The sequence below is a fragment of the Balaenoptera acutorostrata genome, chromosome 6, assembly GCF_949987535.1.
Source record: "Balaenoptera acutorostrata chromosome 6, mBalAcu1.1, whole genome shotgun sequence".
NCBI classification, from domain to species: Eukaryota; Metazoa; Chordata; class Mammalia; order Artiodactyla; family Balaenopteridae; genus Balaenoptera; species Balaenoptera acutorostrata.
The window spans coordinates 20,187,895-20,212,252 of record NC_080069.1 but is presented as its reverse complement, the minus strand read 5'-3'; the positions used below and the strand labels follow the sequence as shown (position 1 = coordinate 20,212,252).

At 52.5% G+C, this 24,358-nt stretch overlaps 1 protein-coding gene across 10 annotated transcripts in view; it reads left to right on the top strand.

Annotated features, from left to right (window-relative positions):
• Window positions 1-24,358, top strand: part of SEMA4D (semaphorin 4D) — a 123,237-nt gene that overhangs the window by 76,362 nt on the left and 22,517 nt on the right. For all 10 annotated transcript variants that reach the window (XR_009008680.1, XM_057548862.1, XM_057548864.1 and 7 more), the window contains 11 exons: window positions 8,706-9,072; window positions 10,462-10,607; window positions 13,490-13,552; window positions 15,275-15,373; window positions 18,852-18,945; window positions 19,593-19,706; window positions 20,516-20,667; window positions 21,696-21,871; window positions 21,954-22,110; window positions 23,110-23,332; window positions 24,109-24,224. Coding sequence is in view for 9 of the 10 variants with exons in the window: in XM_057548862.1 (XP_057404845.1) it covers window positions 8,967-9,072; window positions 10,462-10,607; window positions 13,490-13,552; window positions 15,275-15,373; window positions 18,852-18,945; window positions 19,593-19,706; window positions 20,516-20,667; window positions 21,696-21,871; window positions 21,954-22,110; window positions 23,110-23,332; window positions 24,109-24,224 (1,446 nt within the window). In the remaining variant the exon portion in view is untranslated. The remainder of the gene's footprint in view (window positions 1-8,705; window positions 9,073-10,461; window positions 10,608-13,489; window positions 13,553-15,274; window positions 15,374-18,851; window positions 18,946-19,592; window positions 19,707-20,515; window positions 20,668-21,695; window positions 21,872-21,953; window positions 22,111-23,109; window positions 23,333-24,108; window positions 24,225-24,358) is intronic.

Below are 24,358 nucleotides of genomic sequence, written 5' to 3'. Positions count from 1 at the left end.
CCTGTTGTTGATGCCAGCATTGACGCCTTACATGGGGTAGTGAGTGGTGTCCCCTCTGTGACCCTACAGACAGCTGGTCCCAGAAAGGGAAGCCAAGGTGTGGGTAAGCGTGACAGACCCCAGACAGTACCCTCGGCCCATGGTTCCTGCCTTAAAGGACCCTAGCCTTTCGTCACCGGTCACATCTAGGAATGCAGTGCTAGGTCGGGATTTCTGTGCCGCCACAGAGAGCACACACACTGCATAGGCATGCACATACACACATGTACACGCACACACACAGGCACACATGAACAGACACAGATGCACACGCACACACCTACTCATATGCACACACCTACAGGTGTGTGCATGCATGAATGAACACGCATATACATAGATACATGTATACAAATGGCACACATGTGTACACATACATACATGAATGCACACATATACAGGTCACACAGAGATGCATACGTGCACACATATACTCCGATACACACTTAAAGGTGCACACATATATGTGTATACATGCACAGGTACACAATACATGTATGCACACACACAAGCGTACGTACACAGATGTGTGTACGGTTTCATGAAATAGCCCTTACCCTGTTTTCTCTGCCCCAACCCCCTGACTTGAGTCAGGGTCGCTCGAGTGGAAAGCTGCCGCGTGACAGGCACTGACAGGCCCCTGAGTGCCGGGTTCAGAGACCCCTCTGGGTTCCATTCTCCTGACATTTAAAGTGGGGTCATGCACTCCTCCTGAACCAGCACAATTATGTGTAGGTAATGGGTGTGACATTGTATGACCCTGTCTTTCTAATGGGCTCCTGTCTCACTGTGACACTTTCACAGGGGGGAGGCCAAATGCACACTCCTGACACTTGGCTCCCAGCAGAAGTGCCCACGAAAGCCAGAGGGTGGGCGCTTTGTCCAGTTGTTTCCATTTGAACATTTAAGGCTTCGATTCTTAACGCGACAGCGATCGCCGAGCCAGTGTTCCCGGTTGAGTGCACCGTGGCCGTGTGTCTGTGTGAGTGTGCTGTGTGCTTTGCTTAGCACTTTTAAATTATATGGAACAATGCACGCTTATTGAAAAAGAACAAACATCAAACCCTGCCAATGTCATAAAGCAAAACATGTATCCCCCACACCCCTTCCTCAGAGAGGAGTCGCCTGTGTGTGGCATGGACCCTCCTGACCTTTGGCTATTCATGTGGATTTTTTTAAAGACCATTTGGGGACGAGACGCAGGGTCTGATTGAGGCCATCAGGAATCTGGCGCCTGCTGATGAGATGAAGACAGTTGAGAGCTGGATGAAGCCCATGCTGGGTAGCTTCTGCAGAAAGAGCTCGCGCCTGTCCTCGGGCCGCCGTGCGCAGGGCGGGCCTGGGAATGGCCGGGAGTGAGTGGCCGCCTGGCTAGTTCAGCGCCCCCCCGGCTCCTTAACCACAGTGTCTGGGTTGGTACAGGCTCAAGGCGATTAAGAAGAATGTTTTCCCTTCTCACCTAAACCAGTGTGAGCAGCCCATGTGAACAGCGGCCATTCCTGCAGGTCCCGGAAGGAGAGAGACTGGCCCTTCCACCCGCCTCTGCTGAAACTCACTGGGCCCATTTGTTAGGGCAGCTCAGCCTTTCCTGGAGCTGTGAATCCATTCTAAATTTCTGTTCATTCTGGCTGTGATGTGTGCGAAACTTTCTGTCACTGGGGCCTCACTTTGGTTCTCTCCAGCTCTGGCCTTAGTCTTCTAACTGCGATGTTTGTATTTCCTCTGGTTCTGCCAGCCCTAGAAGGGACCACATCGTTGAGCATTTTCAAGCCCCTACTCATGAAGAAAATAAAGCAGGAGGAGGATGGAGGTGGCCTTGGGGCCAGGGTGCACGTGGGAAGGAGCCAGCTACCAGGAACTCCTGGGTGGGGAAGCGGGGTGGGGGGGTTCGCAGAATGTTCTGGAGGAGGGAGCGGCAAATGCAAAGACTGGGGTTGGGGGGTGATCTGTGGCGAGTGAAGGGACGGGAGGCCAGGTCCCCTTGCTGGGCACTGTCGAAGCTTCATTTTACACTAACTCCTGTTCTGCTGCTCAGGGCACTTCTGCCGCTTGGTGAATAATCCTATTTCTGCAAAACTGTATGAACCCCAGTGTGGTTGCATAAGCACACCTTGCTCTGCCTGGTCCTTGGGACGCCTGCCTGCAGGGGCCCATGTCCCCTGCTTCTCCACCCACTGAACTGCTGTCTTCCAGGCTACAAAGAGTCAAAGCATTGATTTCTTTTAAAAATTTAATTAGCTTTTATCAGAGCAATTAATGCGCATGATCTTAACTTGAAATAATTACTATACAGCTTATGAGAGAAAACAGGTGCTCCGGTCTTGTCGCTTTGTCCCTGAGACAGTGGGCTGCAACTGTTTTAGCCATTTTGGGTAATATTCCTTCAAAGTGCTTGTACAGATATTTCCTGCATTTGCTATTGTAGATCCTGTGTTACCATGGAAGGTGAGGACTGGGGTTCTCTGACATCCTCCTTCCCTCACACCTCCCCCACCCTCCCAGTGACGTTGCTCCACAGTTTTTGTTATTGATGCCATGTCAGCATTGCTCAAAGCTGGGCCATAATAAGTATGCTTTGATCACATTTCCTTTCAAGTTTCACTTTTGCTTTCTCTGGGGTTAGTAACTGCTTCATTTTGAGTGTGTGTGCTTCATTTTTTATCTATGAATGTGTTACTAACTCATACTCAGGCTCTGCCAGACCTGTAACCCTCATATTTCAGTGCACAAACCCACGGTAACTATGCATGATCTCCCCTGCACCCTCTCGGCCTCTGTCTCCTGCTCCCTGCACCCCTTCTCCATGGAGCACACCCTGTCTCTTGTCCCCCAGCTCTTCTTCCTTCTCAGGAAGACCAGGGAAACAGCTCCCTTGTTTTGGTGGCGTGAGTCCTTCAGTAGCTTTCTGAGAAAGGATGTAAGGGAGGTAAAAGTTCTAAGAACTTTCATGCTTGGGACATGTTTCTGTGCTACACTCAGATGATTGATAATTGGGTTTGATTTGAGAGTCTGCATGAGCAATCCTCCCTCTTTGAGACTTTAAAGGCATTGTGCTGCCTCCTAGCTGTTGGCGTGGCTCTTGATAGGTCGTTGTCTGGAGCCCGTTGTCTCTCTGGAAGCTTTCAGAATCTCCCCCTTTGTCTCCCAGGGCTCTACTGCAGTCTTTCTTCATTCATTGCACTGCTGGGCTCTTCCATTCTATAAACCTGTGGGTTTTTTTATTCTGGACATTTTCTTGTTGTTATTTCTCTGATAACTCCTTGTATTCTCACTCTCTTCTGGAACTCCTCTCAGTTAGACATGGGTCTCCTGAATCCATCTTCTAGCTTTCTTCTCTTTTCTCTCCCTGTGTTTATCTCTGTCACATTGTTCAACTATTAGGAAACCTCCTCAATTTTATCTTCCAATCCTTCAGCTGAACATTTTGTTGCCTTAATCAAGATTTTAATTTCTAAGGTCGCTTTCATTTTCTCAGGTTTCTTTGTGACTTCTCCTCTCACAGGCTCCGGTTTCAGCTGTTTGTCCCCAATGGCAATTAATTACTAGCAGTGGTGTGCTAGTGAACACAGCCATTATCAAACACTAAATTATGTGGACTTAAATAAATTGTATTAAAAATACAAGTGAAGGTAAACATACTCAAAACCCACCGCTTCCTATGCATTTTACTACTTCCTGTGCTATTACCTGCTCTTGAGGCCACGTGCCTGTTGTATCTGTGTGGTGGCAATACCGTGCCCTGGTGTGCTAGCGTGCATGTCGTCCTATCTCTGTGTTCAGTGACATCATGTTGGAAGCTTGAAAGCAGCATTTACACCCCAGGGGTCGGCATACACTACAAAGCAGGGCACCCTGCCCCCTTGGAGAGCCAGTTGTTAAGCTTTGCCAGTACACCACTGCTTTTGCTCTTCTGTTTTCTTTCTACTTTCCCAGGTTTGTTAACATCCGCATGGGCTATCACCCTCTCCCCATTTTTATCCATATGGGTTTATGTCCTTTTAGGGCGTCAGAATTTTACTGGGTATGAGGAGGGAGTTGAGATAAATCTCTGTGTTCTGGGCACCAGTTTCCAAAGAGGGATTCTCCCATCTGCCACATCTGGGTTCTAAGCCTGGTTGCATTGTGTGTCATGGGATGTCCCAGAGGAGTGACTTGTATCAGCGACCTAAGTAGGAATTTGTTCTTGCCGTTGGATCCTTGCAAAGCATTTCCCTCCAACAGAGACTGGACTCCATGCTGATGTTTGAGGGGAAATGAAACATCCCAGTGGGCCTCACATCTGTGCCCCGCAGCCAGAAGGGCACCCCAGGCTGTGGGCAAACTGGGACAGGGCCTCACACATGCTCCTTTTGTGCTCAGGAAAGACCTCTCTGAGCTGGTGTGTTGTGGGTTTTTTTTAAATGAACTTTCTATTTAAGAGCAGTTTTAGGGGCTTCCCTGGTGGCGCAGTGGTTGAGAATCTGCCTGCCAATGCAGGGGACACGGGTTCGAGCCCTGGTCTGGGAAGATCCCACATGCCGCGGAGCAACTGGGCCCGTGAGCCACAACTACTGAGCCTGCGCGCCTGGAGCCTGTGCTCCGCAACAAGAGAGGCCGCGACAGTGAGAGGCCCGCGCACCGCGATGAAGAGTGGCCCCCGCTTGCCACAACTAGAGAAAGCCCTCGCACAGAAACGAAGACCCAACACAGCCATAAATAAATAAATAAAAATTGAAAAAAAAGGGAAAAAACTTTAAAAAAAAAAGAAAAGAGCAGTTTTAGAGTCATAGTGACATTGAGCAGAAAGTACATAGAGTTTCCATATATCTTGTCCCCTCCTCCACATCAACATCTCACTCCAGAGTGGTCGAAATCCTCTGAGCTCTGCCTGTTCGCCCCTCACTCAGCTCTGACCCTGGCAGCCACTGAGCTTCTCCCTGCCCTGATTTGGAGCATTCCTAGAAACCTTACCTGTTTGGGAGCTTGGAGCAGAGAAGCTTTGGGGAGGCACTGCCAGTCACTGATCAATTATACAGAGAGAAAGTCTTCTCTGGTAAATTAATGAGACTGTGCCGTGGGATTTACGCACGTGATCTCTGGTACAGATACATTTGGAAATGTTCTGAATTGCTTTGCCAAGCAGTGGGAAGACGTCCTTGCAGATGGGCCAGAGTCCACATGTCCAGAAATGGCTGGGACAGAAAGGTGGAGGGAACATGAAACAGGAGAGGCTGGATAGAAGGTTGTGTGCTTGGGTTTAATCTGAGTGAGAAATGTTTCACGTAGGGAAATGATATGCTCTGATTTACATTAAAAACGTTATTCTGGCTGCTGCTGCTGTTTGGTAAATGCGTTACAGGGAGGTTGTATCTGTTTGGAATTGTATCTGACTGCTGGTAACAAAGATCTGAAAAAACAGTAATTTAAAGAGATTAATAGTTAATTATCAAGTCTAGAGGTAGGCAGAAGAAAGCAGTTGTAAAGTCTCCAGTATGTTGTGAGGGTCCCCAGTTCTTCTGGATTTCCACTTGGCTGTTCTCAGAATGAGACTCTTATCTTCATGTTCACAAGGTGGCTGGCAGAGCTCCAGCCATCAAATTTGAGTTCCAGGCAGCAAAAGGAGGAAAGGCTGAAGACAAAAAAAAAAAAAAAAAAAAAAATGCCAACACTAGCTGAGTCAGCCTCCTTTAGAGAGCTTTCCTGGAATTCCTACCTAATAACTTCTGTCCACAGTTCTTGGGCCAGAACTGCCACCAGGGGAGCTGGGAGACATGGTTAGCCGGCCACACTGCCATCCTAGGTAAAATCAAGATTCTGTTAGTGAGAATGAAGGGATGTGGATGCTGGGACAGGAAGCTAGCAATCTCTACCCCAGGCGGCAAGAACGGAAGCAGGGTAGAGGGGTCGGAGGCTGTGGAGAGGTCAGGGTGGGGGATGGGTGGGGTGGGCACGGCTTCGATTAGACTGGTAGTGGCGGAAATGGACCCGGGAGCGAGCTAGGCGGGTGTCTGGTGCACCCCGAGCCAGCAGCATCATCCACACGAATAGCTCTCGCCGGGGCCTGGGCGTCCTGCGGCTGTGTAGGATTTCTGCGGTGTATTTAGCGTTCACTGGACACTCTGGGGCTGTTTGCTGAGTGGGTCGCATCGGGAACACCTCGCCTGGCCTGGGCTTCTGGAGCCACCTTGTACCTCACGTCCCTGCTAAGGGCAGGAGAGCAGAGTCCCCAGCCAGGGCCCCGGCCGAGGGTGACGGTGACCCACACGGTGGGTGCCTCTAAGAGCTGGCTCCGCAGAGAGTGAGTGAGCACTCACGGCTACCCCATGAGGCAGCTCTCTCTCTTCTTCCCCTCCTGGCCCCCTCGGCCTCCTGGTGCATCCGGTGTTGTGTTTAGCATGGATCGTGCCTTTGCCACTGGGTGTCTGGGCTGGCCGTCCCCCTGGGCCCCCAGCGCAGGGCTTGGCCTGCAGCCCAGTGCCCATCCTGTAAATAGTTATGTTGGCAAACGGCCATGCTCATCCCTTCACACGTCATCTGTGGTTGCTTTTGAGCTACCATGCTGGGCTCGCATAACTGGGACAGAGGCTCTAGGAATCAAAAAGCTGAAAATAATGCCCATCCGGCCCTTTGTCGAAAAGAGGTGCCAGTCTCCACCCAGGATGGGCCAGTCCCTGGAGGAAAAGATGGACTCAGTGTGCTCCCTGACTCCGCGGGCCAATAGGCGTGTTGGGATGGAGGACAGATGCTGGGTGGATGGGGAGCCCCGCCAGGCAGCCTTCGGGCTGGGAGGAGGAGGTGAAGAGTGGGTGCCTGAGCAGGGAAGGTGGGCAGGCAGGTGAGGCTTGGCCCCTGGCGTCCGGCCCTTGCCCAGCGTCTCCCCAGTGGCAAGTGCTCACCGTGAAAGTCCCCCAGGAGTCCTCCCTTTGTGAAGTGGAGCGGGAGTGGTAGTGGCCCATACGTACACATAAAGAGTAAATAAAATAAAAATAAAAAGGCCCCAGAGCATTGTGGAGGGTGAGCCGTGCTCCCTGCTAGGCTTTGGGGGCCAGAGAAGGACACCAGGGTGTGAGAGGTGACTTCCCAGGCAGACTAGGAAGGAGCAGGGAGGGCTCCCTGGAGGCAGCGACTTAACCAGGTAAACAGGAAGCCGGACCTTCTCCCCAGACCCTCCTGGGAGGTTTGGTTTGGCCTGATGTGTCAGAGAGCAGCAGGGCAGGTGGCTGGACAGGTGCTGCCCTGTGGCAAATTGTGGGGTTCCCAGGGAGACGGAGCTGGGAGAGGACGGCTGCAGGGGGAGCAAGGGAGCTGGCTGTCCCTCGGGCGTCCTGAGGGGTGGTGGTCAGGATGCTGACAGTGGTGGCGGGGGCAGGGGAAGGTTCTAGAGAGGGAGGGCCCGGGGGTGTCAGTAGGCCTGGTAGACCTGGAGGGGGGTTGGCTTGGTGGGGGTGGAAGGAAGAGGAGGAGGTGAGGATGGCTGACTCCCAGGGCCTCCGGGGGAGGGGAGAGGGGTGTCAGGGCGACAGCCGCTTCACCGTGTTGCAGGAGAGGGTACTCAGTTGAGGAGCAGGTTGTGTGCCCGTGGATTCCCTGTGGGCCCCGCAGGGCAGCACATCTGCAAAGTGCAGTGGTTCTGCTGTAGCTTAACTGTGTTCCCCAGATGTGGTTGGCAAGTGTCCTGCCTCTGTTCAGGCCGACGTTTCGGTTTAACCTCTCCCTGAGAAAGCGGGGACAAGTCCATCTCACAGTCTCCCTGGGATCCTGGTGGGGCCTTGGGTCAGTGGCAGACCCTTATTGCCCCAATTCACTGATGTGGTGTAGGGCTGTCCTGCAGCTCCCCGCAGGGACACTTGCGGATGGTGCACGGGGTTGAGCAGGCGGGAGGCCGGGACTCCAGGCAGTCGTGGGGCAGCGTCAGAGCGTGGGTGCCAGGAGATCTGAGGATCCCCAGCCCCGCAGGTTCTCTGTTCAGCACAGGCCTGTTCTTTCCATGAGGTGCTTCTTCTCGGTGACAGATCAGAGCCCATGACCAGTTTCCATGACATGCAGACTTTTACGGTGAGGCTGGAGGAGCGAGGCCATCGGGGTGGCCCTGTCCCCTGCAGGAGGTCAGCTACTCCTGCACGACCAGGACATGCGTGCGTGCATCTATATGCATGCGTGCATACGTGTATGCTTGCACATATGCGTGTGTGTGTGTGTCTGTGTGTGTACTCTCACATTTCAGCCTCCGCACAGCTTTCCAGTCTTTAGTTCTGGCTGTCGTCCTCGATGAGTATTACAGGAATTGGGAAGCCAGAGTCTCCGAGGGAAACTGAAACCCCGGTTCCGTTCCCTACCTTCCCATTGCATTACCAGCTGGACACAGCACCCGCACAGGGAGGAAGCTGGGCAGCCAGGCAGGCATTTGTCTCCCTGGTCTGGGTCCCTGTGTCTGTCCTGCGTTCTGGGCCTACCTGAGGACCAGGAAGCCCTGACGCCTGTAACTCTGTCTGGGATGCGGTGTCTGTGTGGGGCTGTCCCCACAGGAAGCCCTCTATGTCCCCACCACTCTCTTCTCCTCAGCAGACAGAGTCCGTGGCTGGGGATGTGGTGAGAGCAGAGCCGTGGGGGGGATATTGAGCAAACAGAAAGCAGGCGTTACTACGACACATCCTGACTCGTAACCCTTCCTTTTCACTTTCTTCCAGGATTTCTTCAGAAGGCCGTGGAGAAGCACGCTGTTTAAGAACCAGGTGGCCTCTGACATTTGCAGTGGTGAGAGCAGCTCGACCTCACCCAGAGTGCTGAGCAATGCGGGGCCTCGGGGCTGGCGCTGCCCACCAGCTCCAGGCTGTGCTGCAGGTCAGGTCGTAGCCCTGCAGCTCTGAGCAGCGACCGCCCTGACACCCACCGTGGGCTCGCCTGCCCGCGGGCATTTGCTGCCGAAGTCCCCACTGCGGCCCCAGCCGATGAGGATGTGCGCCCCCGTCGGGGGGCTGCTCACCGCCCTCGCCGTGGTGTTTGGGACAGCGGTGGCGTTTGCACCCATACCTAGGATCACCTGGGAGCACAGAGGTGAGGGCAGAACCGTGTCAGGCGCTGGTGGCATCTGAAGGGAATGGCCACCCTGCTCCCTGCTCGTGGTGTTGAGATGCACGGGTGCCCTTTGCTCTGCTGGGTCTGTCCTCCTGGCACTTGCGTGTGGGCAGACGGCCTGCACCGCCGCTTCTGGGGAGATGGTCTGATAACTGGAAACACTCGCAGGGCTTGTTCTTGGCCTTCTGATTTGGCTTCTAAATCAGGGGGGGCCCTGGAAGGAAGTTTATCTTCCTTGTGCCTGGTGACGTTTGGTGCACACTGCCTGGGCACAAACCACACCAAGTAGTATCAATATTTTGAGGATATTTAATTATGTGTAGCTGAGCTTCAGGCCAATTGTTTTCATTTGCTGTTTATTAGTTTCTCTTTTGTTTATTTCCTCTTTTGGGAGCTGTGTCTTAGGAACCCCTCCGCTCCAGTCTTTCAGGCTCAGTGTTCCTGAGCGAGGTGTGCTTGCAGGGCTTGAGCTGTCTTGTGCAGAATTCCAGGCAGTGTGTGTGCTGGGAGAGTCTCTATCCTGTGTGTATCTTTCTTCAACAATGGAAAATTAGAAGAGCAGAAAGCGTGAACACCTAACGCTTCAATAAAATCAGAGCTTGGTGATAGATGGAAAGCCAAGTTTAAAATTGATGCTGGGATGGTCAAAAAGAAGAAATAGCTCCTTAAGAAATAGTGTCAGTACATTTATATTACTCCTAAATAGCTCACCCTTAAATTCCTCATATTCCTAAATAGCTATTGATGCAATTACCAAATAAGTGAAAAAGTCATTTGTTTCTCTGCTTTTTAAGTTTGTGGTGGTTATCCTTGGAAAATGCTTGGGTTAAGGGGTGTAATCGCTGAAATAGACTTTTTTAAAGGCTTTGAGGTAAATGATTTTTTTCTGAATAAGAAAATGCTAAATAGTTATATTCTTTATAAACCTCATCTGTGGACGATTAAATACACATAGACGAGAGTTTGATGGGAGGGAGAGGGAACCACAGTGGTCAGCAGTTTAAGGTGTCTGGCCTGCAGTCTCCTGGGAGGTCACAAGGTTACACTGCAAAGAGGTCACGCTGCCTGAAGGTCATGTTCCTAGGAGGTCACGCTGCTGGGTTTGGAACTCAGCTGGGCTGGAGGGAGCAGGAAGGGAAGTCAGGCCACAGCACCGGGAGAGAACAGTGGCTCTGGGGCCTCACACTTGGTGGCGGCCTCCGCCCAAATTGCCTGAGTTCTGGCCTCGGCTGGGGCCTGTCCACTGTGGCAGCAGACCCATGCATGGCCCTAGTGAGACAGCCGCGCACTAAAAGGGGACCAGATGCTCAGGCTGTGTCCAAGCTCAGAAATACCTAATACGGTCTCCCCCCACCCCGCCCTCCCCAGAGGTGCAGCTGGTGCAGTTTCACGAGCCGGGCATCTTCAACTACTCGGCCTTGCTGCTGAGTGAGGACAAGGACACCTTGTACGTGGGCGCCCGGGAAGCCGTGTTTGCCTTGAACGCACACAACATCTCCAAGAAGCAACATGAGGTATGGTGTGGGCTCCCCGCTCCCCTGCTGTCTGGGCCACAGACCCTTTCCAGTGCTTTCTCTTCACATCCACACACCGGCCTGCCCCTGGGGTGTCGGGCCCGCTCTCGGCTGTGGAGTCTGCTCACCCCAGTGGCCAGCCCCACCGACGTCCTGTGCATCTAACGAGCAGCCTTCCTACCCACCAGGGCTGAGGGCCTGTCATCCTGAAGCTTCTTTCCCGCCCTGTGTCCACGAAGCCCCATCTCAGGGTGTCCCCTGGCAGCCTCCGTCCTCCCCAGGCTGGCAGTTCACCCAGGGATCACCCTCTTTTTATCTTGGATTTTTGAACATTTTATTACGGAAAATCTCAGGCACACACGGGAGCAGAGGGAGTGATACGATGAACCCTGTACCCATCGAGGCTTCTGCAGGCCGGGGGTTCACCCCCATCCCATCCACGTCCTCCTCTTCTGCTCCCTCTGCGAGGCTTCGCGAATCCCAAACACATGTTCTTCATCTGCACATGTTTCCCTGAGCATCTCCTAAAGGAAGGGACTCCTTTTTTCAAAATAACCAAAATATCGTTATTGCATCCCCAAAATCAATTTCATCAAATAGTGTTCAAATTTCACAGACTCCCTCATAGATGATGTTTGACTATTCAGTTTGATCAGGTTGAACTCAGGCCGTCTGTGTGGCCAGGCACTCTATCCGTCGTCGAGTCTCCATTCCTGGGAGCCGCCCTGGGTCTACGTGCTGGGAGAGCCACTCGCAGTCCTGTCCAGCCCCCAGCCTCAGTCTGGCTCCTGTGAGAGGCCGGACCCTCCACCCAGGCGGGCGTCCTCCTCCTGGCCCTTGACCGTCGCAGTCTGGAGCACGTCAAGGATTGCAGAATGGGACGTCCCGCCTCTACCTTTCCTTCTCCATCTGTGAGCTGGAATATCGTCTGTGACGGGGAAATGCCCGTTGCCAGCTATTCACATCTCCCGAGGCCAGTTCCTTTGGACATGGCAGGATCAGTGCTTGAAGTCTTTGCCTTTATTTACTAGTTTTCCAAATAATGAGTAAGTTCTCCCCAAAGGGAGACAGTGGGTTTTTGGACTGTTTTTGGTTTTTTAGTATGACCATGACTCGTGGATTTCAACGTGTTTGAAGTGCCTCAAGCCATTGTAGCCAATGCTCGGACTGTCCCCTCCTGGCCTCTGGCAGCCTCTTCTCTGCTCCTGAATCCTTAGACACCACCCTAGTGGTTGGTGTAATTTTCTGGTTCTCTGGAATCAAGCCGGCCCATGCTCACCTTGTGCCTTTTCTGCCCCAGATCTCTTATTTTTTTGTTTCATTTTGTGTTAATCTCCAGAGTCAGGCATAGTACTTAATTTCTGTTTCACATAAACGAGATTCTGGTCATCACCCTGTGAAAATAAAGTGTTTGAAACACTAGGCACTTAGAGCAGAGGGGTGCTAAGGCCCTGCCCTGCTCAGCCCCTACTCCCTGTGTTCATTGAATCCCCTTCCTCTGGGCCTTACTCTCCTTTCCAGCAACTCGGGCTAACACTGCCTTTCAGAATCTCGTCTTGGGAACATCGTGGTTCCACCGCATGCTTGTGCCGACCTGCAGGTGCTCAGTCAGAGCCCCCGTTGCTCTGTTAATGCCATCACTGTGGGTAACCGAGAGGCTCTGGGCTCCGTAGATGTAAAAGAGGAAAAAAAAGTGAAAGGGCTACAGCCAAGCTTCAGTGAAAACGCCCGTGATCAAGGGCCTGTCAAGAGTTCATGTTCCCGTGTCCTTATGCATTGCCTGTAGATAATGATGAAATTGTCTACATTTTAATTTCTAAAGGAAGTTGCTATTTGAAATGGGACTTTGTTCTGCTTTCATGTGTCCTGATTAGGACTTCCATTTCTCTGAAATCACATTGCTAAGGGATTCACTTCACTGCCATGGAGAAGCACCGTGTGCTTCCTGACCTCTGAGTGCCCGACGGCCAGCTTTGATTCTCTGGGAGGAGATATATTATATTCTGGCATCAATGCTGGAATATCACACGGGCAGATGGGGCATCTTGGGAACAGTGAGGCAGGAGCGTGGGAGCCTTCTGTGATGCGGTGCTGTTGCTGAGGGTGGGGCGCTGAGGCATCTGCCAGCCTGACTCGTCCACCTGGTGTGGAGGGAGCAGGAGCTCAGATCTCAGCGGGAAGACACCTGACCTGAGGGAGCCCCGTGGCTTCATCACTTTCACCTGCTACACCTGACCTGAGGGAGCCCCGTGGCTTCATCACTTTAACCTGCTGCCGTCACATAAAATTTAAAGCATCATAACCCTGCTGTTCCACTGATAAAGTAAACGTCAAGACGTTTTACTAGACTCGAGAATCAGTTTTGAAGGGATGAGAAAACCCACTTGATGTTTGAAAATGCCTGCAGTTTAGGGAATTCCCTGGCCGTGCAGTGGTTAGGATTCTGCACTTCCACTGCAGGGGGCACGGGTTTGATCCCTAGTCGGGGAACTAAGATTCTGCATGCCATGCAGTGCGACCAAAAGGAAAAAAAAGAAAAGAAAATGCCTGCAGTTTATGCTTTTGATAAATAATTGAATCCTCCCCACTTTCAGTCATTTAGTTTTTGCAGGTTTCTTCAGCAAATCGCAGTCATCTGGGAGCCGCCTTCCAGGCCCCCTGGCTGCAGCATGCGGATCACAGAACTTTCACGAAGCGCCGTTGCTCACGGGTCCCAGCGTCTGCTCTCTGAGCCTCGCTTTGCAGTCTGAGATGTTAATGTCCCGGGAAATACCTGTGCTCTAAACACCCCCATGTGCTTTGTAAACTGTATGTTTTTTATACCAGTATCTCCTTTTAAAGGGGGAACATGCACTGAAATGGACTCTGGTTTTTCCTCACAGGCATATTGGAAGGTCTCGGAAGATAAAAAAGCAAAATGCGCGGAAAAGGGGAAATCAAAACAGGTAATTTCTTTGGCAAGCTTCAGAGCCCACCCAGGCCTGTCTTACTTGTTTGACTCTCCCGAACGCCCAGAACTCTGTGGTGCAGCCCAGACAGGTTGCCCCGCCCTCAGGATGCTCCCAGGCTTGCTCACGTCATCGCGACTCATCCTGCAGGTTACCTCCCTGTTCCCAAGTGGTGAGCCTGGGGCTCTCAGTGCAAGTGCCAGACATACTAGGCTTTAGAAAAGTACTTTAAAGTTTATCTGAATTGGATTTATTCAAATGGCCTGAAACTTTGACTACAGAAAAGGATGTCTGGTGCCCGCTGGCCTGAAGGTGTACAAGTGCAGGTTTCCTGCCCTCCCTGAGCCCCAGTGGCCTGGAGGGGTTTCTGGATTGTTGACAGTATCTGTGCCTTGAGATTCTGCTCCTTCTCTAGGAGATACTGGGCATCTCAGTGTGGTGGCCATCCGGGAAGCGCTGGGCTGAGTGTCCGTCTCCCTCCAGAGCTCTGGGTTATGGCTGCCACACACTTGGGCTGCCCTGCCCTTAACTGGTGCTGGGCCGATGTCGGAGTCTTGGAGTATAAGCGCCCCATCTTCCTTGGTAGTTGGTTAAGACAGCTGAGTTATAGTCAATTTCTGTAGTCGTTGGCTAATTTCAAAGCAATTAAAATTAAAAAACAAAAACAAAAAATGTTTTGGCTAAACTTTTTTAGCAAAGTACTAAACACTTTCACCAAAGTCACTGAATTCGAAATGAGGGAACATGCAGGCATCGCAGTGTAATAACAGGTGTCGCAGGGAGTTGTCTTAGAGCTAAATTAGAACAGGCACTTTGGCTGACCCCATGTGGAGGCCATACAGCGGACAAGGGTCCCTCCCAGTTCTTTCAGGGACGATGAATTACTTCCAACCAGTTTCAAAACAATTACGGCAAAAAAAAAAAAAACCTTTCCCGAGTGGAGATAATTTCAGATGTTAGCACATATAATCCAAGTACATTTCAGCCTAAAATAGTGGGTGGGTTCTTCAGTGGCATCTGGTTTTCCTGCGGAGCCTTTCTGATGTGGAGCTGGGCTCGGAGCTCCTCATTAGTCCTGCCTCTCCCCTGAGCTAGGCGGGCCGGACACACCCCTCTCCTGAGAAGCACTGCTTCCAGTTGCGCGCACTGGGGCGTCGAGGGTGGGGTCCCCCAGAGATAGGGAGGGTGGAGGGAACTCTGCACAGCACACACCCCCTCGGGCCTGCCAACGCAATGAATGGTTTGTGTGTTCAGTGAGAAGTAAATGCGTGTTTCCCTGTGCCGGGTGTCCAGTAAGGTTTGAGGTCAGCTTTCATTGCTTTTTGGCTGATACATCTTTGCTGAGTATAAATCAGCAATCAGTGACTGAGGTGAAATCTGTTTGGCACTTGACAGCGGCCTGTGGGCCCTGCAGAGACAGAAGCACTCTGGCCAGCCGCAGATTTAGGTTTGTGCAGGGGTGGAGCCGGTTCTCCTGCTCCCACCGTGCCAGGCAGGGCAGGGCTGGCCTGTGCAGACGGATGGCACCTGAGGCCCGAGGTGGAAGGGTGGCAGTGAATTCACGGTCGGGTTGGTCATCAGTGAGCCGTGAGGAGCTGCTGTCGGGCGTGTGCTTGGCTGGTTCATGCTCTAAAGCCGGCAGGCTGGACAGTTGGGATCGCGGAGGGCGTCCGGTGGAACCTGCACAGTGGCTGACCCGTGCGTTTCTCTTCCTTGTAGACAGAATGCCTTAACTACATCCGAGTGCTGCAGCCCCTCAGCGCCAGTGCCCTTTACGTGTGCGGGACCAACGCGTTCCAGCCAGCCTGTGACCACCTGGTAAGGCCGCGCAGGTCCCCTGGTGAGCAGTTAAAGCAGCGTGGGGCTCGAGGCAGCGGCCAGTGGTCGCCACTCTGCAGTCTGGGAGGATTTTCTCCTGCCAGCTGTGTGGGGATGGGGGAGGCCCATGGCTCCTCAGAAGGCCTCCGCCCACTCCCCGGCCTCCTCTAAGCCTTCCTGTCTGTAAACCACCATGATTGAGGGCATGACCGGGTGCAGGACTTACAGGACCGCTGGCCCATAGTGCAGAGCTGGCAGTGGGGGGACCTTCTGGGAAGGCCAGTGTTGACAGAGAGGAAGCATCAATGTGCCCTGATCCAGCATCTTGCCTATTTCTCCTTGTCACGTTTTGTATTTTGTGAGGGAGCCCTGGCTATGACATGGGCCCTGGTCAAGTGGAAAACTCAGGACTTCTGCTCTTGGATCCCTTGTTCTTGGTTCATATATGTTACGGACTAAATGTTTGTGTCTCCCCAAAATCCATATGTTGAAGCCCTAATTCTCCAAATGTGATGGTATTTGGAGATGCAGCCCATGAGGAGGTAATTAAGGTTAAACGAGGTCATGAAGGCGGGGTCCTGATAGGATGATGGCCTTATAAGAAGAGGAAGAGACACCAGAGCTCTCGAGCTCTCTCCCTCTGTCATGTGAGGTCACAGCAAGAAAGTGGCTGTCCGCAAGCCAAGAAGAGGTTCCTCACCGGGAACCAGCCGTGCTGACACCCTGATCTCGGGCTTCCAGCCCCCAGAACCATGAGGCAGGAACATGTGTGGTTGCAGCTCCCCCGACCCCTGTCTGTGGTCGTCATGGCAGCCCGGGCTCACTAGGACGGTGTCTGCTGCTCTGGTCTTGGGGCACCACCTTCAGTGTTGGCTGTTGGGGTACAAGTTGCCCACTGATAGGCAGTTCTGGAATTCTTCCCTCTGAGGAGTGACAACACAATGCCAGTTTGCTGAGCGGCTTTAGAAGCAGGACGCATGTCTCCGTCACCTGCATCATGTCCTTGACTCTCCTTGAGCCTCGTCAGTTGTCAGTAGGGTCCTTTGGAGAGGGCCCCCCACTCTTACACCGCCCTCCCACCACTCCTGCTTCCCTTGCTGACGGGGAGCCGGAAGGAGAGAGCGGATTAGATAGCAGCATCTCTCTGGGAGATACTCTTTTTTTTCAGATAATCTGATGAGCCACAAAGAGGGAGGAGTGTTTTAAATGCACTTGAGGATCGATTGGGAAGCACATTTTCTAGTGTTTGTCCCTATTTAGTGAGTAACTGTCAAGTGTGAAGTATGCTGAAGTGGCAAGCTTAGTTTGCTTCAACCCTAAATTCATTGGAATTAAAAAAATGTTTTCCAAGCTTGAGTTGGAGATACATGACAGGACAAAGTATGGGCGAAGTAAGGACCTGCTTCAAAAACCTTGTATCTGCACACAGACCCCTGAGGTGGGGTCCATACATAGGGTGGGTCTGCCGGGCTGTCTGTGTCCACAGACTCTGGTGGCAGAGGTTGGGATCCGGGTAGGGGGTGCGTCTACGTGTTGAGATCTTCAGTCCTCATAGACAGACTTAGTTTCTTTTTCCTTAGGTCACATTAGTCATATTAGAAACATTTTGCACGTGAAGGGATTTCCTGGCTAAACTCTAGTTAGAAGCTTAAGGTGTGGAATTGAAACTTAAATTCCATAGATATGTCAGTTGTTGAGGTAAGGGAATCATATGTTTCATTTAAATCTAGACCTATATTTTTTCCCAATATTTAAAAAAAATTTCAAGCCGACAGAAAACTTGATCACACACATGTGTTCTAACCACACAGATTGCACGGTTGGGAGCATCGTATGTGTGCACAGGTGTGAGCACACCCATGACCCCTGAATGCTGTCACATGCCTCAGAATAATGACATTTTCCTACAATAATGCCGGGTTTGTCATTATATCTAAGGAGATACACAATAATTTTCTAATGTCATCTAACCTCCAGTCCCTGTTCAGGTTTCCCTAAACATCCTCTTGAAATGCAATCAGTGAATCACATCAAGTGGGGTGCACTGTCACCCCAGTTCACACCTCCTTAACCTAAGAGGTGAAAAGTCTGTATATTGTTTCCACCAGCCTGTTAGAAATGTAACTGCATCTTTCCCATGCCCCTGAGCCCTCTCTGCTCTGTCTGTGACGTGTTTCCCTCGCTCTGACAGACAGCAGGGCTACTCATCCACCCATCGCAGTCTGGGTGTCCATCTTCTTAAGCTTTGCCAGGCTTTCAGGTGGAAAATGGTACCGCACTTTCATTGCCTTGTGCTTCCTGGGTTGCTGGCAGCTCAGGCATCCTTTCTTTTTTTTTTTTTTTTATTATTTTATTTATTTATTTCTTTTATTTTTGGCTGTGTTGGGTCTTCAGTTCTTGTGAGGGCTTTCTCTAGTTACGGCAAGTGGGGGCCACTCTTCATCGCGGTGCATGGACCGCTCTTCATCGCGGTGCGCGGGCCTCTCCCTATCGCGGCCCCTCCCGTTGCGGGGCACAGGCTCCAGACGCGCAGGCTCAGTAGTTGTGGCTCACGGGCCCAGCTGCTCCGTGGCATGTGGGATCTTCCCAGACCAGGGCTCGAACCCGTGTCCCCTGCATTAGCAGGCAGATTCTCAACCACTGCGCCACCAGGGAAGCCCTCAGGCATCCTTTCTTGTCTGTGCTGCCGGATGGGTTTCTTCTTCTCTAACTTGCTGTGCTTTGACCGTTTTCCTCCTGGAAATGCTTTATTACTCATTTGTACAAGCTTCTTGTATATTCAGGGATGGAAATGCCTCATCTGTCATTTTGCAGACATTTCCCCCACTTTGTCACTGTCGGTCTCTGTCTCATTCTTCTGTGGACAAACGCTTCCCAGTGTTTTGTGTACTGGATCTGTCCATTTTTTCCCTTACTTGGCTTTGGGCTGTCTTGTCAGGTGAGGAGAGATTATCCCAAGACTGAAATTGTCACCCATACTTTCTGTTAGTGCAGCACGGTTCCGTTTTTAATATTTAAATCATCGATCCACCTGGAGTGTGTTTCGACGGGTGGAATGAGGTAGAGATTCTGCTCCTTTTTTCCTATTATCTGTTTATTGGATAGCCTGGTCCCCCGCTGCTTTGAAGGCGTCTTTGTTGATATTAAAGTTCTGCACGTGGCCTTCCAGTTCCTTCCGGAGCACATCCTGTGTTTGGTTCGCCCTGGCTGTTCTACGACCCGAGAGCCATCGGCATTGCCGTCTCCGTCCTATAGGAGAGTCAACTGAGGCTCCAAGATCTGGAGGCGCTCTCGAGGGTGTCAGAGGGTGCCAAGGCACCAGCGTCCAGACCTGGGACCAGGTGGTAGACCGTGCATGTGCTCTCTCCTCTGTTCCCCCAGAAGAGTGAGTCTGTAAGTTAAATGGTCCCACAAAGATATATTATGACTACAGAAGTTCAGACATTTTATGGTGTTCTTTCTCTTCATTCAATTACAGAACTTAACATCCTTTAAATTTCTGGGCAAAAATGAAGATGGCAAAGGAAGGTGTCCCTTCGACCCAGCACAAAGCTACACGTCCGTCATGGTTGGTGAGTCCTGCTCTCAGAGTCTGTCCCTGGCTTAGCTCTGCTGGACCCCCAGGAGGTCCCGTTCCTCCTCCTCCACAGTGGTCTCCCTCTGCTTCGTTCCCATATTCAGTATCCTCACAGAAGGTACGGGAGCCTCTCCACAGACCCGCTGATACAAGCTTTTGAATTCATTGTTCAGTAGGATAACCAGCCACCTCCACAGTCCTCAAGTTAGATTTGTAGGAAGAGATTATTTTATATCTGTCATTTGTGCAGATCATCTGGATCACTCGGTCACATGGAGTTAATGCTCCCGTTTGAGGGACGTTTGTGACTGAGCCATGACCTGCCTTGGAACGGCCTTGTACACCCAAGGCGAGCAGGCCAGGAGCCTTGTGTGCACCCACTGTTGTGTTTGTTATTTTACTGGATGCAGGAGTTACTTGCGTGTGTTACTCATTGCCCCTAACAGTTTAACATGGAGCCTAAAATTACCCATGTCAAAGAAACAAAACAGAAGACTCAGGAAGCAGAAACACGCGCCCAGAAGCAGGGCGATAGTCTCTCCGTTTCCTGGGAGGACCTGTGTTAGCTTGGGAGGAGAATGTGGTGCTGAGCGTCTGTCCCCAGCACTAGTGTTGATTCCCTTTTCCTCTTTCCGCCTGAAGATGGAGAGCTTTATTCTGGGACGTCATATAACTTTTTGGGAAGCGAACCCATCATCTCCCGAAATTCTTCCCACAGTCCTCTGAGAACGGAGTATGCGATTCCTTGGCTTAACGGTAAGAAGCAGGTGGCGTCATGGAAGGTGTGTTTCTGCTCGGGTTGGCTTCCTCGCCGGCAGAGCCCTCACTCGAGTTCTGCTTTTACTGGCTCCCAGCCTCACAGGAGGGCATCTGCAGCTCACCCTCCTGTGTCCCGGGGCTCACGTCAGCCCCGGTGCAGTAGGGATGCTTCTGGAACTGCTGGGGGCTCCACAGCCAGCATCCACGGGCTTCTTTGCTTTCTTCTCTGCTAAGAGAGCGCTGTTTCAAGCCTGCCTTTACCCCTTCTTGAAAACGGATCTGGGAGGCTCAGGACGGCGAGCTCAGGCTCATTACATCAGCATGTGATGTTATACCATTATCTCTGGACAGCATGTGTCCATGTTGGATTCACGGTCCAGATGGCTCACAGATGCTCACAGGGGACTTTTCTCGTGGGCATCGGCCAGCCAGCCAGAGCCTTGGGGCACCTGGATCTGGTGGTCAGCAGTTTGTCTCTTTTAGGCACGTGCTGTTTAAACTGGCAAATGCATATCTTCCAGTGGGTCTCCAGGCTATGGTGGGATCTAGCTCCCTGGGGCCCCCAGTTGGGGGCCTCCCAACCGGCAGGCCCAGCCCTCAGTTGTTGGGCTGGACCGGGAGGCTGTGCTTCAGAACCCCCATCTCGGGCATCTCCTTAGGCCAAGGAGGGCAAGATGGGCACTGTCATCATTCCTGGGCCCTGGCGTTTGTTTGGGGTGTGGCATGGGCATCCTCCCACATCCTCAATAAAGGGTGCCCGGGCCCTCGGTGTGCACAGGCATAACCAGAGCGTCTGTTCCCTGCAGAGCCCAGCTTCGTGTTTGCTGACGTGATAGGAGAGAGCCCGGAGGGCGGGGACGGCGAGGACGACAAGGTCTACTTCTTCTTCACGGAGGTGTCTGTGGAGTACGAGTTCATCTTCAAGCTGATGATCCCACGGGTAGCGAGGGTCTGCAAGGTGAGCCCCTCCCCCCCTTTTCTCCTTGGTCCCAGCCCTCGGCGAGGGCATGTCGCCCAGGTGCCACACTTCCTCCGAGATGTCCATTTCCCGACCACTTTATTCTTCCACGCCACAGATGTCAGTGTGGACGGGCCGAGGGCTCGGCCCTTTGTCCTCCCTGGAGACCGCAGGAGCACCCGCCCCGCGTGTGACGATGCCTGTCCTCAGGGCTCTGCTCTTAACACACCTCCCTCAAACCTCCCCCAGCTTATAAGGAGTTAGTTTCTCTGTACTGTGTTAACCAAATTCTGTTGGAATTGGGGTTTTTCCATTCCAACGTAGAGATGGGGAGGGGTGCGTTTTCATTGTGTCCAGAATAAGTAAAGATACGTCGATTTCATGTTCTTCTGCATCCAGTTGTAAGAGTTTCAGTATTTCTCTCCAGACCAAGTCATGTCAGGGGTGTTTCACGATTGCTGCTTGGTGGTCAGTTCACTAAAAAGTGTTTCGGAGAACCTGGCAGGACCAGAGCACCTCAGCAGATAACTTGGGGGCTGGAAGGAAGTGAAGATTTGATCTCCCACAAGGAGCGCCTTTCGGGGGAGACCACGCTTACACACATTGGCCTGAGACAGATTGGGTAGCCTGTGTGTCCACCAGCCCCTGGCTCTGCCAGTCACTCACGGACGGGTTGTGAATCTGGAGATGCACATGAGCCAAAGGGCCAAAGCAGTGAACATGTGCAAGGATGGCAGGGGTCTGCTGCATGACACAGAGTGTGGGCAGAGTCGAACAGTTGTTCTAGCTGCAGTTGGGAGACTGCTCGTCGAGAGGGTTTTGTTGGTTTGGTTTTGTGCTTCAATCGATGACCCGAGCTGGCATGAAAGGAGTTGCCGGCGTCACTAGTAGTCTGCAGCCTGCTTTCCTTTTCAGCCTTGGCTTCCTTTCATTCAAGCAGAGCTGCTCTGGGCCCAAGTACATCACTTATCACCTGCTCACGGGGGGAGTCTGCCCTCCTCCTACCACGTGTGTCTTTGGGGTTACAGGGGGACCAGGGCGGCCTGAGGACCTTACAGAAGAAGTGGACCTCCTTCCTGAAGGCCAGGCTGATCTGCTCCCGGCCGGACAGCAACCTCGTCTTCAACGTGCTGCGAGACGTCTTTGTCCTCAGGTCTCCCAGCCTGAAGGAGCCCGTGTTCTATGGGGTCTTCACCCCACAGCTGTGAGTGCCCGGGTGGGTGGGTCGGGGCTGTTTTCGCTGCACTCCCCGCTTCAGGGCAGTCACGCCGCCCCCTCCTCCCCAGGAACAACGTGGGGCTCTCGGCCGTGTGCGCCTACAACCTGTCCACAGCCGAGGCAGTCTTCTCCCGTGGGAAGTACATGCAGAGCGCCACGGTGGAGCAGTCCCACACCAAGTGGGTGCGCTACAACGGGGCCGTGCCCACACCGCGGCCCGGGGCGGTAAGTGGACCGGGCTCTCCCCGCGGGGAGCGGGCGTCCACCCGGCGCTGGGAAGGGCCGTGGGCACGCTCTCCTTTTCCTGGCTTCTTCTCCTCGGTGTGTTGTGTAACAGCTGTTGCTACAAACCGCCCGAACAGGAAAGCTCTTCTGGCTAGCACCAGCTGTTCTGTGGGACTAACATTGCGTAATAGAATTAGAGCTTTTTCGTTTTCTGTTTCTTGCAGAGAAACACACGATTTCTTGGCAAAGGGACGAGCGATACTCTCCATTCGTTAATATGAGTCACATTTTATTTTCTCCTAAAAGCAGTGAATTTTAGGTAGAAATGAGTGTGGGTGTCTAGGCCAATGCGGCTGCATCCATTTACTATGTGACTGGTGAGCTGGGCCACGTGCATGGCCCATGGGCGGGGCTGTGACCTGGGAGCGTGGCCTGGTGCTTGGAGCTCACTCCCCCAGGGTGGTCCCCCTCTCTGGGGTACGCCTCTGCTAACACAGGTCATTTCCTTTCATGCATATCTTTGAGCAAAAGGTGTTCACCTGTGGTCGTGAATTTTGGTTTACGCACATCAAGAACTAGGACAGAAAAAAGGATCCTTTGTGCTCTTGACCTTTATGCTATTTATATTTAGAATTGGACTATTTTTAGCCATTTTTTTGAGGCTTCTCTTCTGGGAGAGCTATGGAATGATAAGTGTGTATTTTTCAATTTCAAAAGTGTGATATGCTTTTTTCATTTATGAATGGATGAAAATTACTTCATTGACTATGTAACAGGAGACACAATTGTGTCTTGTGGACAAAAAGACAGTTGCATTTCCTCCCTGCTTTATAACTGTGTCTTCAGATTCCTGGGGAAAGGTCACCTCAGTGTTTCCATTTTTTCAAGAAATGCACCGTGTAGTCCTAAGTTCTTCACCTCGGGGAAGCCTCCCCTCTTGTACGGAGCGCGTGCCGTGTGCCCGTGCACCCCGCGGTAACGGGTGGTCTGCTCCTGCAGTGCATCAACCGGGAGGCGCGTGCCGCCAACTTCTCCAGCTCCCTCAACCTACCAGACAAGACTCTGCAGTTTGTCAAAGACCACCCTCTGATGGATGACTCCGTGACCCCGATAGACAACAGGCCCCGGCTGATCAAGAGTGACGTGAACTACACACAGATCGTGGTGGACAGGACCCGGGCCCTGGATGGGACGGTCCATGACGTCATGTTTGTCAGCACAGGTGGGTCCCGGGCCCTGGGTAAGAACATGGGTGAGTCCAGCGAATTTCTGCTGCCCGGAGCCAGCATCTCCCCCAGGTGCCTGAGTGGTTTGTTAGAGCATGGAAGGGTTTCTGAGAAGTCACCACGCCTGGATGGCTCCAGATCTCTGTGACCATCAGAACACCTGGGGCACTGGTTAAAAATGCGAGTCCTGGCCCAGATCTAGAAATTCAGGTGTGGTAGGTCTGGGCGGTGCAGAGGGAGGCTGGTGAGAGCCGGCACACGGGCACGTCCTGCCTCCCTGCCTGACACCTGTCCTGACCTGCCGTGGGAGACACACCTTTCCTGGTGGTCCGTAGACTCCGACACAAGTCTTCTGGAATGGTCTTGGCAGCCAGGCACAGCAGCAGCTGGCGGGCTCTGTGGTCAGCTCTGAGTGCTGCCCAGCCGCCAGCCTCCCCTGCCTGGGGCTCCTGGCACGAGGATGACACCCTCAGAGGCCAGTGCAGCCCAAGAACCATGTCACGTTTGTTTGGAGGACACGGTGTCGACTACTCTGATGTCAACAAAGGGCTGTTTATTTTTCGGATAAAAATGGGATAACCCATGTCAGTCCAGTTGTTTATTTTGCCGATGGCTTTTCCTTCTCCGTGTCTAATGCAAAAGCGTCATCTGTTTCTAAGCCTCCTACCGGGGGAAGGAGCGGGAGGCAGAAGGGTGACCGCTGGCTGCGTGGCTGACAGTGCCAGCACCGCCCTCTCCTCCTGGGGAGTAACCTGCAGCTTTGACCTTGCAGACCGGGGTTCCCTGCACAAAGCCATCAGCCTTGAGAACGACGTCCACATCATCGAGGAGACACAGCTCTTCCAGGACTTCGAGCCTGTCCAGACCCTGCTGCTGTCCTCCAAGAAGGTAAAGTGACTGGGTGGCCGGCTGGATGGCCCCGCGTCTCGGTGACCACAGGCTGGGCCGGGCTGGGCCGGGCAGGCCCCGTCATCCATCTGGCCTAGAGGAGCCGACCTTCAGGCGCTTATAGAAAGTCCTTC